Source organism: Triturus cristatus, chromosome 2_2, assembly GCF_964204655.1.
Source record: "Triturus cristatus chromosome 2_2, aTriCri1.1, whole genome shotgun sequence".
Taxonomy (NCBI): Eukaryota; Metazoa; Chordata; class Amphibia; order Caudata; family Salamandridae; genus Triturus; species Triturus cristatus.
This window is the reverse complement of record NC_140582.1, coordinates 801,513,239-801,531,533: the sequence shown is the minus strand read 5'-3', so window position 1 is coordinate 801,531,533 and position 18,295 is coordinate 801,513,239. Positions and strand designations below refer to the sequence as shown.

At 41.3% G+C, this 18,295-nt stretch overlaps 1 protein-coding gene across 6 annotated transcripts in view; it reads right to left on the bottom strand.

The window, feature by feature from the left end:
• LNX1 (ligand of numb-protein X 1) overlaps positions 1-18,295 on the bottom strand; it is a 270,440-nt gene that overhangs the window by 133,198 nt on the left and 118,947 nt on the right. For all 6 annotated transcript variants that reach the window (XM_085642096.1, XM_085642098.1, XM_085642097.1 and 3 more), the window contains one exon: positions 7,307-7,551. In XM_085642096.1, the coding sequence (XP_085498222.1) occupies positions 7,307-7,551 (245 nt within the window). The remainder of the gene's footprint in view (positions 1-7,306; positions 7,552-18,295) is intronic.

Here is an 18,295-nt window from a genome sequence, read left to right as displayed (position 1 = left end):
ATTTTTTGTTACATTTAAACAGACCTGAAAATGATAATGTAAGTTGTGGTGAAGAAGATGATGATGTGGTAATTGTAAGTGTGTTTGAGGAGACTTAAGGTACTCTGAGGCGGAGAGGAATTGTGCTATTAGAGAGGATGAGAAGTTGCAAGGGGTGTTGTAATTTGTCAGGCTGGGCTGGCAGTAAAAAAAACTGGGAGATGAGATTGCAAGTTATGGCATCAGAAATGAGCTGTCAAACCAAGAGGATATTTTGTACAGAAGAAATTTGTTGGTGCTATCTTATGATTAGAGAACAGGTTTTTGAATTTGAAATATCAAGGTTATCCTACTAAGAGCGGCATAACCAGGAGAATATGTACTAGTTTCCAATGACTGGGGGAAGCGGAAGGAAAAGTTGTGCTAGGAGTGACACATCACAGAAAACAGCAGCATGTGTTAATGAAAATGAAAATATAACAAAACCGAATAAAGAATAGGAAAAGATTATCCCGGACATTTTAGGACCATTTTGCTGAGGAGAGTCAAAAGCAGTTTATGCATTTGTATGGATTGATTATTCTCCCAGGAGCCAGAGCTGAAGTTTTTTTTTATCAAACTACTACAAGAGGGATGCCCTGACAGAATGGTGATAAAATTGCACTTGAGAAAATGAGAGGAAGGAAACATAGTTCTGTTTTGATGCAATCTTGGATGTTAGAGAAGGAAGGTGGCAAAAAGATGAGATTTGGAGATTGTACCAAAAAAGTCAAATGAGTGGCTACTGGGAGAAAGAAAATTAGAGTGTCTGAAGCAAGAGAGAATTTAAAGTCTGGGACATGGTCAGAAGGAAGCTGGGAAGGTATTCATTTTCTGAGTGTTTCACAATTAAAATAGTGGGGAGGTTTGGTACTCAGTGGCAGTAGTGAGTGGAACAAGGGTAAAATCGATTTGGTCCCCCATTCTATAAAGAAATATCTGCCCACATCTGTTCACAGTTCAGTGTCCAGTAACAGGAAACAAAAGGAGTTGCAGGCATCCTGTACGGTTTCACAACTATCTAAATTGATACATACATTCTTATTGTACTGTTATGCTTTTATAATATGTTTTTTATTTAACATAATATTACAGAAGCGTTTTCAGACATGTTTGTTTAACTGTCTCAGCACAACTGTGTCAACAAGTATTATTATTATTCCTCATATAACTCCTAATGTTATTTCGCCATATATCATTATCTTTTGCACTTCTGCGGAGGGAGATGTGAGGTATTCTCATTCTCTTCAAGGTATCTTAGAAAATAAATGTGCATTCCATTTCGGAAGGTTACTGAGAGAACATTCTCTGGATGACAGCTGTGGACTCATGTAAGTCCCTCCCATCCCTAAGCTACAAACTGATTCAAATCATTTCCGGATAACCTACTTTTAAGTCTTAAGTGAGTCTCAGATTTATCAAATTGCCTTGTGGTAAGCTTACCAAAGTCTAAGATTTCTATTTTGAACCAATGAGGCTAAGATTGCTTTTCCTCAAGCACTCCTGCACGTGGGTAAGAATCAGATAATGTCTAATCTTTTTCCACTGCCTTGATCTAGAAGAATTATTACCTGTATACCATTCGCATATGGTCGAAATGGCATCTTGAATTGGTTGTTAACATCAGCTTGGGGTTCTAAACATGAATGAAACAGACCAGGAGACAGTGAGGATCCTTGGGGCGACCCATATGCTATTCCTGGGCTTACCAAAGTAAACTTACCAGGTCTCACTTGCGGTGTATCATTTTATATTTTAAGTAAAGGCACATTGTCTAAAATCGAAACATCTACATATTATCAAAATAAATATCATATATGATCAAAATAAAGGCACATCAACCCTACCCCCAGATGTTAGATAAGCAATATTCTGTTGCCAAATCCAACACTTCATGGCTTTAAGTTTCTAAAATTGCACTGGGAAATCGATAGGTCTAGTATATTACCATGAGGTATGGGAAAAGGCCTAAACATAAGAAAAAATATATAAAAGAAATCTTGGCTACTTAGTTGTAAAATATCAAACTGGTTCTGTTTGATCATGCAAAACAGATTGGAATAAATGTTGGACTGACCTCCTGTATTTGCTACATTTAGTATTTCACACCGAATGTTTTCATCTGGTCAGAGGTTTTCGATAGTGCACTTTATGGAAGTCTGGTAGTGCCAAAAGTGCAGTGTAACATTTTCACAAAATACTTGCTCAACATCTAAATTATTTGTCCAGTCCTGAAGGCGAGGGAGCATAACCTGAGTGAACAGCAATGATCTCAATAGTAATACTTTTTGGGAGGCTCTTTAATATGATTAGAACATGTCCTCAGAATGCTCGTCGAGAGAAGCAGGGGTATATAGGAAACTTTCTCTTAGACACAGGTTAAAAAAAGGCTAAGATGAACTATGTATTTTTCCCTAATGCATTTGCTGAGCAGTGTTGGTTGATGAGTTTTGTGATGTATCATCATAATGGGGACCTAGATAAGTGATGTATAGCTGCAGATGGAAATACTATGGAAGTGACATTCTGAGGAAGTGGTACAACATGTTAACTTTCTGAGCTTAAAAATTGTGAATATAGGCATTTATCGTTAATTTTTGCTCTCTTTCTAAGACAGGTATCTATCCCAGACTTAACATTCTGATGCATATTATTGCTAACAGTTTACATAATCCATCGTTTTACACCACAGGACCTGTTGTGGTAGTGCAAATTACACCACTTCGATTTCCAGAACACATCTGTTTAGCTGTTTAAAACACATATTTACTAAGTGGGCTGAGAGTATGTAGGAATTTCAGTGGTATGTATTTATTTGCAATTTTATGAGGCCTCACTGGTATTCAGTAGGGCATTATATATGCTATACTATGTCTGTCCTAGGTTAGGAATTGTATAACCTATAGATAAGTATTTAAATTGATTCTTCAGGGAGGAAATATGTGCCGTTTCCTCCAAACAAAAATGTAAACCCCCACCATATTTGCAATTTCTGATGCACCGTGCACCTACAGAGTTCATGTAAGATATGTCTTGTTATAAAAAGTACACGGTCTCCTTCAAGGGTGCTTTTCAAGTTCATTCAAAACCAAAATTCAGCAGAGAGTCCATGTTAAATGGACAAAGATTGGATTTATTTTTCAAAAATATTAAAACACCATTTGGACCCATGCTCCAGTCTCAGTGGGAGCAAGTCTGCTGATTGCTTATCTGACACAAATGACGGACACTTCCACTGAAAAGGAAAACTCATACATACTCTTCCTAACAAAAGTAATTATACAGTTATAGTTGCAGACACTTTACAACCATGAGAAACACGCGTTCACGGCCAGCAACATATATAAGAAGATGAACATCACAATAAAGCAAATTAATAGAACCACTCCCAGCACTTATACAGACATTCAATGAAGTAAACAGTGCAGCAAAAAGAGCCTGGCTTTAAACTCTGCTACGAACCAAATTAAACCTTTAAGGCCCATAACGAAGCCTGATGATGACCCACATGAATAACAGATCAAGGGTTGAAACACATTGGCAGTTTCTTTTCAGGTACTGATATATAAAAGACTAGTAGGGTCAATCCAGCTGGAGGAACATACATTCAATATCAGCCTTTATTGAGAAGCAATGCTCCACCCAATACATCCTTCCAAGGGATATGATTATTTAAAAACACAAGACACAAGCATATTATAATAAAAAATATTATGATGATCAAGTAGGTCGCTTTCTGTGCTTTGCAGAATTTGTGCCAGATGTAATTGAGGCAGTGCTAGTCTTATCACTTATGCTAAGCTGACAGTTACAATCCATAAAACTTTACCAGAGTTTCCAGAAGAACTGTAAATACACATGCTTAATCAGTCGTTATCATCGTCCCAAGAGGGGGCAAATGCATATGCATGTTGTACAAGGCATGCTTATCCACTGACACTAAGAGGCTTTCCCACCTTTACGATACCTAGAATGCTGATTTGGGGGAACCACTAGAAGAAGCTGACTGACATAAGATCTATATTGGATAAATCAATAACTAGAAACGCCAGACTTGAATTCATTAATTATAAATGCATACGCAGAACATATAGGATTTCCCAGTTGATGGATGGAATAGGTGCAGATAACACTTCCAGCCCAAAATGCATGATAGAAACAGGAACATGTGGTGAACCTGTATCAAGAAAGAACAATTTTTAAACAACATTGAAATGTAAATTGGCTAGACGCATGTTGACCTAGAGACAATGCTTACTAGGGATGGTATCCATTAGGAAAGGGGAGAACAAGTAGTCAAAATTAATCATTGGTGTTAATGTTAGCAAACAGAAGGATTGCCAAGAAAACCTCAGAGCTAGACATGGTAAATTTAGTGGCAGCTGATATTGGATTCTGTAAGCAGCATCATGCTGGATGGGACACTTCAAAGGGACTCCCTGCACGAGTACCAGCCTTAACTACTTAAGAAGACTCCTATGAACCCGCATAGGTGGCAACTTTCATTATTTACTTTATCTTCTAACATGATATATAATATAGTTATTAAATTATACTACCTAATGAATTTCCATTCTACAAAGTTTGTACCTAACTTTGGGAATTTAAATGATGTATGCAATCAAGGTGATGTGTTTTGAAGAGCACTGTATTTAAATGAATGAATGTGTGCTTTACTTTATTGTGTATGAAATATAATAAAAACATTTGGCAAAAAAATATTGATACACCTTTTGAGTATAACTAGCTATTGAGAGAATGTCTTTGACAGTGGCGGCTCCTCCGTTAAGGTGGAGGACCGTCGCCCCACTGCTCAAAAGTAAAAGTAAAATGATAACATATTGTAATTATCCTTTTATTTGTCCTATTGCAGTCAGTAGCGGAGCGGGGCTGGCTAGAGCAGGGGAGGAGTGGTTTGCACTCCCTAAGTGCGCATGACTGTTTGGCCGGCCCAAGAAGTCATGCACACTTTGCATGTTCCCCACCAGGCTGCATTACACAGCCTAGTGAGGAACATGCACAGGCTCCCTGTACCCGTCTGAGAGCCTAACCACGGTGCTCAGACCAATCACAATGCTGCTTTGTGGTGTTGCGATTGGTTCAGGGGAGCCTGTGTGCCCGGGTGCTTCCTGTTGCCGGCTAGGACTGGAGATCAGAAGAAGGAAGTTGGAAGAGGACAGAGGAGAGGCGGCGGCCAGCCGTTCTAGGTAAGTCCCTTTTTTTTAGTCAGATAGATAGTGTCTATAATAAGGCACGGGCACAGAGGCAAAGTATTCCCACATTTGAATGTTGCCATACCCCCGTGCAAATGAGGGAACGCATCTTCACATTTGTGCTGGCAAACCTTTATTTCCGGTGCAATCTGTCTCACAAAGGGAGCCATACAAGCGTCTGCGGCCCCTTCTGAAATACCAAAGTGCCCCTGGGGGAACAGAAAGTGGGGGCCTATGCATGTTGCACCCTCTGGATACTTGGGGGGCAGATGTAGAATATAGCAGACCGGTTAGTCCATCACAAATCTTATGACTATCCAGTCTAATTTATTACAAGTGTCGTAACATATATTGCACCTGCAATAAGGCAGCTGGGATATCTGTCACATTTGTGATAAACTAACCCGTCCAACTCTGAATGAGGCCCATCATGTAATTTGGCCCCTGTAGAGACGGCATTGATCATGTTTATCTCTTCTACTTGAAAACGAGAGCCAGTCAGCAACAAAGTTCGCAGACGGATTCAGAAGATTGAGTTCTTTTTGAAAACAAGACATTTTCATTGTGAAATAACAATACATTTGTATATCACATTCTAAACCTGATTAGTGAAGGTTTTTTGTAACTATTGCTGTGGAAGTCAAGGGCTACACTTAGCCCATAGGGACCACTTGTGCCTTTAGTACTTGTCCTACCCAGTTCCCAGGGTTCCTGGCCTGCCCCTTATTCTTGAAGATGTCAGCAACAAAGGACAGTTAATGGCTGCCTTAGTCCATTATGTGTTAGCACATGACTGGCTTCTGGAACCCCCATTCTCCAGCTCCCTTCTGGATTGAAAGTAAAATCAATAATTGCCAACATAAGTGTTCAATGCTTCTTCTAGGAGAAAGGGATTCTGCACCATTTCTATTATGCCTACAAAATTGGTAAGCCTTTCTAAATCTTGCATTTCGATTAATATAGAATATTTGAAAACGCTTCTGCAATTTAGAATGTTTGATGCAGTAATTGTTCTCAAACACTTGCAATAAATGCATTGAACCCCCTTAGAACATATAAGAACAGTATAAAGAGAAATATAAACACATTACTATTCTGATCTCATGGGAATTACACTGAGACAGTGACCCCCTTACTCCCTGGTACAGTTGAAGTTGCAAACAATAGTTCTTTCAGGTTCTCAAACACTTGTCCCTCTTTAAAAAATTCTAGCCTTGTTTTTCTGAGCACGTGGGAGTACTATAAATCCTTCAGAGTTAATGTTCAATAATATTATGTGATACAACATGGAACATGCTGCATAGATGCATACCACAGTGTGGGACACTGCCATTTAGTGAGAACAACATGTACAACGTTCTTGCCTAACTCACCTGTTGCTATTCTTAATGGGCTTCCGGGTTGGAAAAAACTAAAAATTGACTGAAAAATTATGTATAATGAAGGACTTATAATGAGATACATTGTGATAGTTATATCATTAGTATTTCAGAGCTGCAAATTTTTCTATTGGACTTATTTCATTTTTATACAAATACTGCCAACAGTTGGTGTACCCGTGCTGTACAGTAAACCATGGTGTAAATGCAATGACACTACCCAGTATGTGCTAGAATCAATACCACACAGACTGACTGATCACTTCCAACCCACACACTGACACATACACAGAGGCTTAGTAGAAAGTATATGCAAGAACCATCCCCCCTTTGGTGGGTTTGCCATTGAGATTACGCCTCAACCGAGTGATCACACCCACATGGGTTGTGTGTAGGATCAACCACTAGAACCACGACACCCCAAAGAGCGCACACCCTTCGCATCCTCCACAACCTGCAAGAGTCAGTCTCCCACCTCCAAAACCCACATGCACCAAGAAGCCAAGCCCTTTTGGACGCAAACACTGTAACAGATCATCTTCTAATGATACCACAGTACAACACAGGTATGAAAAAGGCTGCCTTTTTCAATCTTCTCTCTTGACTATGTATTGCTCAATTAATAAAAAAAAAAAAAGTGCAGTACATTGAAAAGAACATTTTCTGGTACGGTGAGGCCTACTATGCCACACTTACGCCGATTTCTATTTGTTCTACTGGAGTCTTCAGAGCTGTTCTCAGATTGGTTATTTTCTGAACTCGGGCTGAGCGAAGGATTGGCCAGACCTGGCTCATCTTCCATTAAAGCATCTCCTACAGAAACTGGGAGCTCAGGAGTGAGAGACGCTACTTTCGACTCAGAGGATCCATCTTCTGTTGCGTCATCTTCAGAGCGTCGCTTTTGTTCTTTAGTTATGCCATAGTGGGAGGCACCTTTACACCTAAGGGAAGTGAAAAACATGGTTTATAATATTTTACAACATGTTAAGCAATATTAGGTGAGTTTTGCACCCATAACACTAAAGAGTTTTGCAGAGGCGATGGGATTACATACTGATTACAGTGCTCTATTGTTTAAAATTCTGCTCCACCAAAATTGATTAGGTCACAAAGATGCAGCATCCTTTTATACCACCAGTGCCGTAACAATAGCCCCAACAGCCCCTGCAGCGTGGGGGGGGGGAAAGCCCGAGCTCCAGGGGCTCCCCTCCAGCACTGTGCACAGGCAGTGCCTGCGACCTCCTGAATGGGTCCGGAGTGTGGAGGTCCCCCTCTATGTACTTTCCAGGGGGCCCCCTCAAGATTTGTTACGCCACTGTATACAACAATGACTTTTCAATTCATGTTTTTGACATGTACCTGCAAAAAGTAAATACCACCTCCTTCGTTAAATTAGTAGATTTTTATAGCAGACACATGCCGCCCAAGTAGTCTCAGAACATTGGGGCTATTGGATGCGCCTTCCCAACCACGCATTCCTTTTGCCCAAGGTGTGTCCTTATTGAAGAATGACATTTACACAGCAGCTTCCTCCATCCAGAAGATGCAGAGAACCCAGATAGGTGGATGAGTGAAAAGACCTGATGCATTATTAGAACCTTCCCCATTCATCTTCATTCCTGGAGACTAAAACAGGTAGTTCTCCAATGTTCTTCAAAAAGCTACTCTGTATTCCTCCTCATCCCTAAATATCTACTGTAATTATGCTCATCAAATATTTCTTTCTCCATGTTCCTACAATCTGTACTTTCCCTGTGTTCCTAAAACATTTACTTTTCAATGTACTTCAGATATCTATTATACCCATCTACTCTCCGTGTGATCCCCAGATATGTGTTTAATCTTCTGTTGTGTTTGGGTCGTGTGACTGGGCATAAGAGAAAAACTTAACACGAGCCAAGTCTTGCCGGAATGTGATTTGCTTTATTATTAGATATATTGGATACTGGTAAAAGCCCTTTGGAGGAACAACAGTCTTGTCTTTCTCAATCAATCAACTTTATTCGGTATGTAAACGATAAAAGTACAACCATTAATTTAAAATCAATAAATAATATACATAAAACACCAAATATAAGAGCATATTAAAATACTTAAATCAACAATATATAGTAACCATATCTTCCTTATTCCAAACTAAAACCATTTCTTTATATTTTCAAATTCATTATACGTGTACTAAAATTTGACATTTATATGGCTCCAGACCTCCTACCCTCAAAAGAGAGGGGATTTGCTAGACCTGACTTAAGAAAGTGATTTGCCCCCAGTCCATCCTTAATTTAATCTGAGTTTAATTCTAGGGTGCATCTCCGACGTCTGATATAGAGTGCCTTAGCGATTTTGCCCTGATACTCCAGCTCAACTGCAGATATTTCGCTACTGCACAGACAATGGATTCTTTTGTCTCTGCTTGCAAAAGCCTTAGGCCCACTAGATACTGCCTAGCTCCCAATTGGTTACAAATAGGGAGAATCCAGGACATTATAGGTTTTGCGTATGCAGGGCAAAAGAACAAAAAGTGCTGCAGATTCTCATCTGGATGCTAGCATGTTGGACAATCCAAGCTATTATCAATCTTAGATTTCCATTTTGCACAGAAAGACTGCAAAGGGAGTGTAACATGTCTAAACCTGATGTACAATTGCCTAGCTAAGGGGGCCGAGATATCTTTTAAGAAAGGTTTACACATGCTATAGGATTTTAGATCAAAAAAGGCAACTGTTAGAACTTCTTGTCTGCTACTGCTCATCTCGATTGCCCATTTATAGGCTCAAAAAGCTTCTTTAAGTGCGACCTTTGATAAAATCAGGGGGCAATCCGACCACTATTCCTCAATGCTGATTTGAGAGAATCTCCTTAATCGATCGAATCCAGTGTAGCCCATGGTTCTTGTCTAATTCAGCTATTTCTTTGAAAACATCATTGTATTCCCTAGTGTAGGTGATGACGTAAACCTTTTCCAGAATCAAACTGGTCTTAGCTGTGCTTTATGGATAATTTGTTTTACACCAAAGTCCTAGCATAGGGGCATCAAGGGCGTGCTCTTCGGAAGCCCCTCAAGGATCTTAAAAAGTTGTTCTCAACTTTTCCCCAAACTAGATAACCTGCAATACCCCACAGCTCTTCTCCATAAAAGACACTATCTTCCGCCTTCACTTTATAAACTTTAAGAGCAGGTTGGATCGGCCTAGTTTTCGACGCCCAATACAGTCTCTGTATCCCAAATACATGATGGCTTAAATGTATACTACTCTTCTTCACCTGGGAAGACCAAAGCATATTATGGTTAAAAAGTATACCTTGATAATCAAATTCTAGGACACTTTTGATTCTATAGCCTCTAACGTAATGGTTCCTCTAAATGGCTCATGTGGATTAATGTTCAAAAATGTGTTTTTTTAATGATTTATTGTCAGCCCTCTTTCTGCATAAAAGTCCCCAAAATGATCTACTAGCATCTGTAGACACATAGGGGTCTTAAACACCAGCAGAATGTCGTCTGCAAACAATAACGGGGATTTTCTTTCCCGCAATCCACGGTGCATCAATGTCAAAATTTCCCAAATATGTCACGACATCATTAAGGTATATGGAGAATAAGGTTTTAGCAAGGACATAGCCTCAGCAGACCCTTTTAGGACTTACTATTCGCTTTGTTAGCTCTCCCTGGGTGCCCCATCTGACCTGTGCATAAATGTCCTGGTGCAATCTCACTATAACATTCAGTAACTCAACAGGGACCCCCATTTGTTGTAGCACCGGCAAACATTTTTGGCCTGGGAACCAAGTCAAATGCGGAATTTCGGTCCACAAAGACCATATAAAGGGGCGCCTTTTGGAGAACAACCATTTTCCAATAAACCTCCATACGTCTGAAGGCCTGGTCTATAGTGCTAATACCACTATGTAATCCGGGTTGCAGATGTGACAGGGTCTTGATCTCATATGTCTACTCATGTAGTCCCAATAGAAATTGTCCACCAAAACTTTTTGTGTAACATCAATCAAACTTATAGGCTTGTAGTTTAGGGGTGAGTCTCTATCGCCCCTGCCAGGTATTTTGGTCTCTTTAAGAATAGCATCTGATAAGATGTTAATGTACATTGCCCAATTCTCATGGGTCTGCACGAAACAAGTCACCAGGGACCCCGTCCGGAACGGAGGTTTTCCCCACAGTGAGGCAATTGATGGCAGCTAGGGTTTCACCGTATGTTAGAGTTAATTTCGATGCCAGAAAGAGGCCTTTAAGTCATGAGCTGAGGTGCCAGTCAGTGCAGGTGGTGTTTTACAAATGGGAAATGCTTCAGAGGCTAACATAAGGCATGAACCAGCTCACCCTATTCCACCAGATATAATGTGTGGTCTTGGAAGGGCCACTCTTTTTCCTGTTACTTGACTGCTTAAGTAGAAAGAAAGTAGTTGATGCTTTCACTTCCAGATCTTATCTGAATGTTTCTTCCTTGTTCAATTACTCTATATGACAAGTGCACACGTTGCTAGTACACCAATCCCTTTATAGCAGACATCAAGTTAGCGCTCACTAATGATTTCTGATAAGATCTGAAGCCCAGATTAACAAGCCATCCATCCTTCTGAGGCTGGTGAATTCAGTGCTATCAAAAGCAACGTGTGTTGTTTACAGACCTTAGAAATAGTAAGAAGCACTAAAGTTATTATTAACCTGAATCTACTTCCCCAATCTTCCAACTCACTGTGCAGGTCTGACTCTACGTAGTAGGCCTGCTATATACTTTGTGCGTGTTAACACTATGGTCTACTGTGTGCCAAATGCAGTTCATTTCTATGATCAATGTCTCTAGCAATGATGTCACCCTGGCGAGAGCTGTGTATGTGTTAAGAATCTATGGCGTCCTCCCGCTGCAAAATGCTTCACTATGGTTTTGGTCTCTACGTATCTTGTGCCATGTATGAATCCTTTTGGTATCTTCTCTGTACAATACCTCGCTATACAGTAAGTCTGTGTATGTGTTACATCTTTATATGATGAAGCATTGGCAAAGCCAATAGGCTAGGCTTTAATATGCTAACACATGCAACATTAGCATATTACAGGAAGACATTTGTGAGGGAGTCAGCTGAAGTATAGAGGGAGGGCTATAGTTGTAAAGTAGTCCCTCATGCAACTACACTCAAGTGCAAGTAGAAGGATACTCCCAAGCAGCCAATAGCTTTAGGTGAGAGGTGATTAGTTTACGCCAAGGTGTAATTGACAAAGTCTCAAGGCAATGGCTGCAAGAATGTGGTCGAAGAAAGCTAGTGGTTGAAAAAGGCTGACCCAAAGCCCACTCTTGTATATTGTCAGTAGCTGCATTGTCTCAACTCAGACCTACGAAAGAGTACACCAGAGATGCTCATAGTGTGCTAACATTTGCATTCTCCATCTACTCTTCTTTGAGCTCAGGAAGCAGGGAGCCATCAGCAGCTCTGTGTGGTCGGGCTGGAGGTGGGAACACCCTCCATGTATTCTGGTGAAGAATCTTGGTATAAAATCATCATCTGGATAAGGGCAAGTGTTTTAATCTATATTATCAGGCCTAATTTTAAATGTTCTCTCTTGTGTTACCCAGTTCCCCTATTGGTAGTGTGTGTTAAACTCCTGAGGAACAGTGCTCGGATGCCACAAGGGGTATGGTCTGCTTGTTCTGGTGTCTCAATGGATTCATTCTTGCACTCCAGGTAATAGTGCTTGACCCCATGCTCATGTGTTAAAATCCCAGCAGGTTCACTCAGGCTTTCATGCTTCTGAGGCTCATAAGATGGTACTGTTGGACAACGACAAACATCTATTACTGGGATATTGCATTTGTAGTGTGCTAGCACTTGTGCATATTTTCTATACTTTGTAACTCTTCTCTTTATTCCACGTTGCATTTGGCCCCTGAGGCCTTTCAGAGTGTCACATGGTTTTATTCTGAACGGTAGCTGGCACTGTATTTGTCTGTGTTGCAAAACAGAAAATGTGGTTATGTTTCTGGATACGATATCTGCTATAGAGGGAGCACATAAGGCCATAGTTACTTATAATAGTAACAACACATGATACCTCTGTCACCATAAATCAAGGGGTCGATTTCTTAAAGTGGATTTTTATTTTCCACCTTGTACATGTGATATTCATGGGCTAAGTTTTATCTTTTTCATCAAGGTCTGTTCAGTGCTGTACAACTTTAAATCAGATTACAAAAAACATTTAGAAACACTTAACAATAAAAACCAAATCGACAATTGGACAATCATGTGCAACGACAATATTTACATGGAAAGACAAAGACAGTTCTAAGTGGTACTTTTTGAATAACGGAATGTGAAATAATCAACAAGCAAAGGGAGTCCTACACATTTCATATAAGATACCGGGGACCTATTCTTTTAGTCCTCACAGACTAACAGTATTATTTGAGTGCCAATAGGAGGAAGCCTCCAGACAGTAGGGAACAGGTTTATGACACTGTACTTGGGTGTCGGGCAAATGTTTTTTAAGGACTTGACGTCAATCTTGTTCCTTGGAGTTCTTAATACGGCTTGCCTCCTTTAGAAACCAACGCGTTTCGACCTTCTATGTGGCACTTGTTGTGGAAGGTCTTCATCAGGGTAAACACATGTTTGTGCAGAGGACTGGGTGTATCGTCGGGGAGGTCCTATAGGAGTCCGGTGATTGGGTTTCTTGCGACTCCAAGGGTAGACGCTGTTTGGATGCAGCGAAAAAAAGGGGGGAAGGGAAAGGGTGGGGGGGGCCTCCAAGCAATGGAGGTCGAGCACGAATCGGAGGCCTGAGAGTTGTTGAGCAGAGTTTCACTTTCTCGCTAGCGTCGCAGTACAGCATGTAGCTCGGGGGCAGTCAGTCATCCCTCACTCTGGAGGGATGACTGACTGCCCCCGAGCTACATGCTGTACTGCGACGCTAGCGAGAAAGTGAAACTCTGCTCAACAACTCTCAGGCCTCCGATTCGTAGGAGCCAAGGAAAACTCCTGACCCCGGCACAAGCTGGTACTGGGGTGCTCGACCTCCATTGCTTGGAGGCCCCCCCCCACCCTTTCCCTTCCCCCCTTTTTTTCGCTGCATCCAAACAGCGTCTACCCTTGGAGTCGCAAGAAACCCAATCACCGGACTCCTATAGGACCTCCCCGACGATACACCCAGTCCTCTGCACAAACATGTGTTTACCCTGATGAAGACCTTCCACAACAAGTGCCACATAGAAGGTCGAAACGCGTTGGTTTCTAAAGGAGGCAAGCCGTATTAAGAACTCCAAGGAACAAGATTGACGTCAAGTCCTTAAAAAACATTTGCCCGACACCCAAGTACAGTGTCATAAACCTGTTCCCTACTGTCTGGAGGCTTCCTCCTATTGGCACTCAAATAATACTGTTAGTCTGTGAGGACTAAAAGAATAGGTCCCCGGTATCTTATATGAAATGTGTAGGACTCCCTTTGCTTGTTGATTATTTCACATTCCGTTATTCAAAAAGTACCACTTAGAACTGTCTTTGTCTTTCCATGTAAATATTGTCGTTGCACATGATTGTCCAATTGTCGATTTGGTTTTTATTGTTAAGTGTTTCTAAATGTTTTTTGTAATCTGATTTAAAGTTGTACAGCACTGAACAGACCTTGATGAAAAAGATAAAACTTAGCCCATGAATATCACATGTACAAGGTGGATAATAAAAATCCACTTTAAGAAATCGACCCCTTGATTTATGGTGACAGAGGTATCATGTGTTGTTACTAGTTTTTGGATTCCAACCTCTGTTTTCCTTAAATGAATCAATCCCCTGTTGTTTATATAATAGTTACTTATAATGGCACACATTTTACATTTTCTGAAAAGTTATATGTTACTCAGCTACATGCAAAGGTTTTTTTTTTAAACTTGTGTTAATTGCCATTTATAGTAAACAATATACAAAAGTCAGGACACGGCATAATAAAAGCACCACAGGTAAAACATAAGAAGCAGTGGTCAAGTAAACACATCTGACGGGAGAACCGCCTCAACTGGTGCAAAAAGAAAGAAAATGACAATCTAGTAGGTCCTCGACGGGAGTGAGGTAGATCACAAGTACCCAGTGCAGATGCTACACACAGCTCCTGTCCCTCCAACTCCCTTCTCCAGGCTGGACCAGAACAAGACCACCACACCAAACCTCAAGCCACAACTCAATTGTTCCCCGTTATAAACACCTGGATGCGACTCAATTCAAATTATGCATTAGACAATAGAAATATGCTGCCTGGCAAAAAGCCATAACACAACACACTGGAGAAAGCAAACCCATAGTGAATACAAGATTAACTAAAGCATGTGAAACAGAAGCCAAAACAACGTGGATTACCTTAGAATTTGTTACCCTCATTGTTCAGCATTCGAGCAGGGTTTTTGCATGAAAAGTTGAAGGGATGAATACAGTGTTCGAAAGGGAACCGGTTCAATGTCCATTTTAAATTACTACCGTATCTGAGACCTGGAGGGACCCGGTCCACTTAAAGCCCTGGTCAGTCCCTTCTGAACAGTTGCTGACACTCTGTGGTGTCTCCCTTCCAGATGCAGCCCTGGCTCCTTTGTTGCAATAAAGCTGCTAATCATTTCACCACTTCGTCTGCCTGGGACTCTCTTTTTGTTCCACCGTCTAGGCTTTGAACAATTAACTATCAGTATCCCCAAGAAGCCGCCTGAGGTTCGGATGCGGTGCTCTACAAATACACATATTATGTTATGCTATAAGCAGCCTAGTCCAAGCTTCATTAAACCGCATACAATAATAAATCATTAAAGCTGACCACCACACGTTTAAAGCTACTCCCCTGTGTCTGGCCTGCCACATCTGACTGCACAGAGGCTTCACTAATCAACCTAGAATGAAGCTGCTAATGTATGCAGAGGAGCCTAAGAGCCCCAGAGTCTCCGAAAAGGAAACCTCCGAAAGGTTTTTATTGGACGCTTGACGTCAATGCACAGCGCGCGCCGCAGTACTGGGCTTCTGGTTCCGGGTCAGGGTTTGGTTAGGCACACTTTTGCATGGCATTTTCTAGAAGCATATTCCAGGGTTGTTTATGACGTACAAAGTGACAACGTGACTATTAGAGAGCTGGTGTGCGACCATCAGTCCCGAAAACTCCCAGTCACTTCGGATTGAAATGACGGTTGAGTGAAAGGTGGATTTGTAAATACCTCAAAATAATATATTGTAATTTGTGTTTACAGTTTGGCTTTTTATGTATCCCCTATATCACAGATGTGTTTTGGTGTTGGTAAAATGTTCAAGAGAATGGTCAGCCTACATTTCTATACTAATTTAAGGTTTGCACCCGACAGGGGTTTAACGCCATCTCCTGCAGCCACTGTGGTGTGGGGGGCACAACCCTTCAGGGGGCCCCTCCACCCTACAAGGGGCCCTACGCAGGCCAATGGATATCGGTGATATATGGGAGACTCGGGGGGAGGGGCTCTTCACATTGTGAATGGGGGCCCCATCATTTTGCATTATGCCACTGACACCCGATAAATCCATACTGCGCCTATCGCACCACATATCTCAGGCGCCTTTGTGTACAGGGTCCACCATAACAAGCAACGATGCTTAAATAAATGTTAGAGAATTACAGCGGGTATACAGGATTTAGAGAGCGAGGAAAGGGAGCTGCTTAGATACGCCTACCACCGGAACACTGCACGGTGCAGGTTCGCCGTTCAGCCCTAAAGACTTGTAAAAAGGCAGAGGACAGACTTGGTGCATTCATTGTCGATTTATCTTCAGTTATTAATTTTTTGGCAAAAAGTATGGGTCATTACTTAAGGGAAAGCCAAAACGCCACTCATAATACATTATGCATACAACTGTAGTGCACAACTACACTCAGGGGACCTAGGCCAGTGGCTTTTTACTTTTCACAAGATGTGCAGCCAAGAGGTGTTCTTTGAGACTTTGAGAATATGGATAGAGGCAGGGGACTGCACAGCCTCAATGTTTCAAGGTTTTATGACGCCGCATAGAGGCGGATCCAACTGCAGCGTGGCCGGAGGGGGCAGGGAAGGTGGTTACACGTCATTCCATTATTGAGTGGAATCCACATACAATCTAAATCATATATACCCATATTTCATTTCGCTCATAGCAGGCAGTGGTTTGATTTCAGAAGTGATATAACTACAAGACACCACCAATGAGGTCACCGACCACAGCGAGTCTGTCGTGTATGATGTAACCGGCAAGGTTTTGAGGTTGAGGCTGCTTGGCTGCTCAACAATTCATTCTCTACTTTTTCCTATTTAATAATTACATTTCCCTCCTTTGAAGTATGTACGTGACAATATTACTTGGTGTTTTTCCCAAGTGGCCCCAAGCACATTCACCACACCCAGCCCATTCCGTGCCCAGCCAGCAGGGTCCAAAACCTGCTCTCCCCCGGGAACAGACCAGGTTAGTTGAGGGACTGTGAGGCGGGGATGAGGGGGGTAAGGGGGGGGGGGGGGTTGCTAAAACAGTAACATATGATCCAGATTCTCTGGTGAGACGTCACCTCCCTCCCAAGTATTACATGTTCCAACACTCACTCCCAGATCCCTACTAGTCCTTCACTGCAGGCTTTCCTAAAATAAAGGGGCGGAACTATCAAATGTTTTGGGTGGGGCTTTGTCTAGTTGCAGGCACCTATTTCCATGTCTTTTATATATGATTGGGCACCGGTCGTTTTTGCAATACTTCAGCGTGTGGGGAGTAGGAACCTCTCCTCATGCATTAAGTACGAGTGAGGAGCAAATGCCATTTACTGTGAAAAGTGATAAACCGCACAAAAGTTCCTTAAAGTTGCCGAAAGGATTTCCCACACCTTGCCCAAGTATATGAGATAAAAGAGACCTAAGGTTTGCTATACCCCATGCAGCATCTATGGACAGATTTACATTAGCCACTGCTCTTTAAAGTGATGCCTTAATCTCACTAAAACCTTTTTTTTGCCTTACTCTGCAATGTGTGTCCAAACACCAGGGTTACCTTTGGTAGAGGGAATATAAAGCTACATACAGCAAGTACAATTCATATTGCAATTAAAAAATATAGAATTATATCTCGTACAGAGATCAGGCCTTCAGCCAGAGTGGTTAAAATAAACAGTGGTGTCTACTGTGCTCATAAATGGTAGATGTTGTGACGTAGTGATGCAAGCAGATTTCCACACAAGAAGGAGTGTAGTTGATAGATGCATTCAGCTTAAAATAAGAAACCACCAAGTGCCAGCCAAACCTCTGATCACCAGATTCCAACTGCTCAGAAACCTCATACCCATAGAACAAAACACCTCAATAATTCTATGCCCAATGGCCACATTTAAAGAAACATTCCCACCACACGTCTAACGTAAGCTAAAGTTACACACGTGAGACACCGCTACAGAAGACCCGAATAACTGTGAGGAAGTTAACAATCTGTTGATCTGATCAAAAGTTTGGAAATATGAAAATATCTATAAAAGAGATTGTGCTTAACAATATGCTATCTGTACAAAGCATTGGATAAATTATTAACACGTTATGTAAATGTGTGCCATTATTGGCTAACTATATATTGTTTTTTTCTGAAAAACAGTTATCCTCTAGTGCATATATATGTTTAATCACTGTAGAGATATATGGAGTCAGAAGTAACAAAATGTATATATTG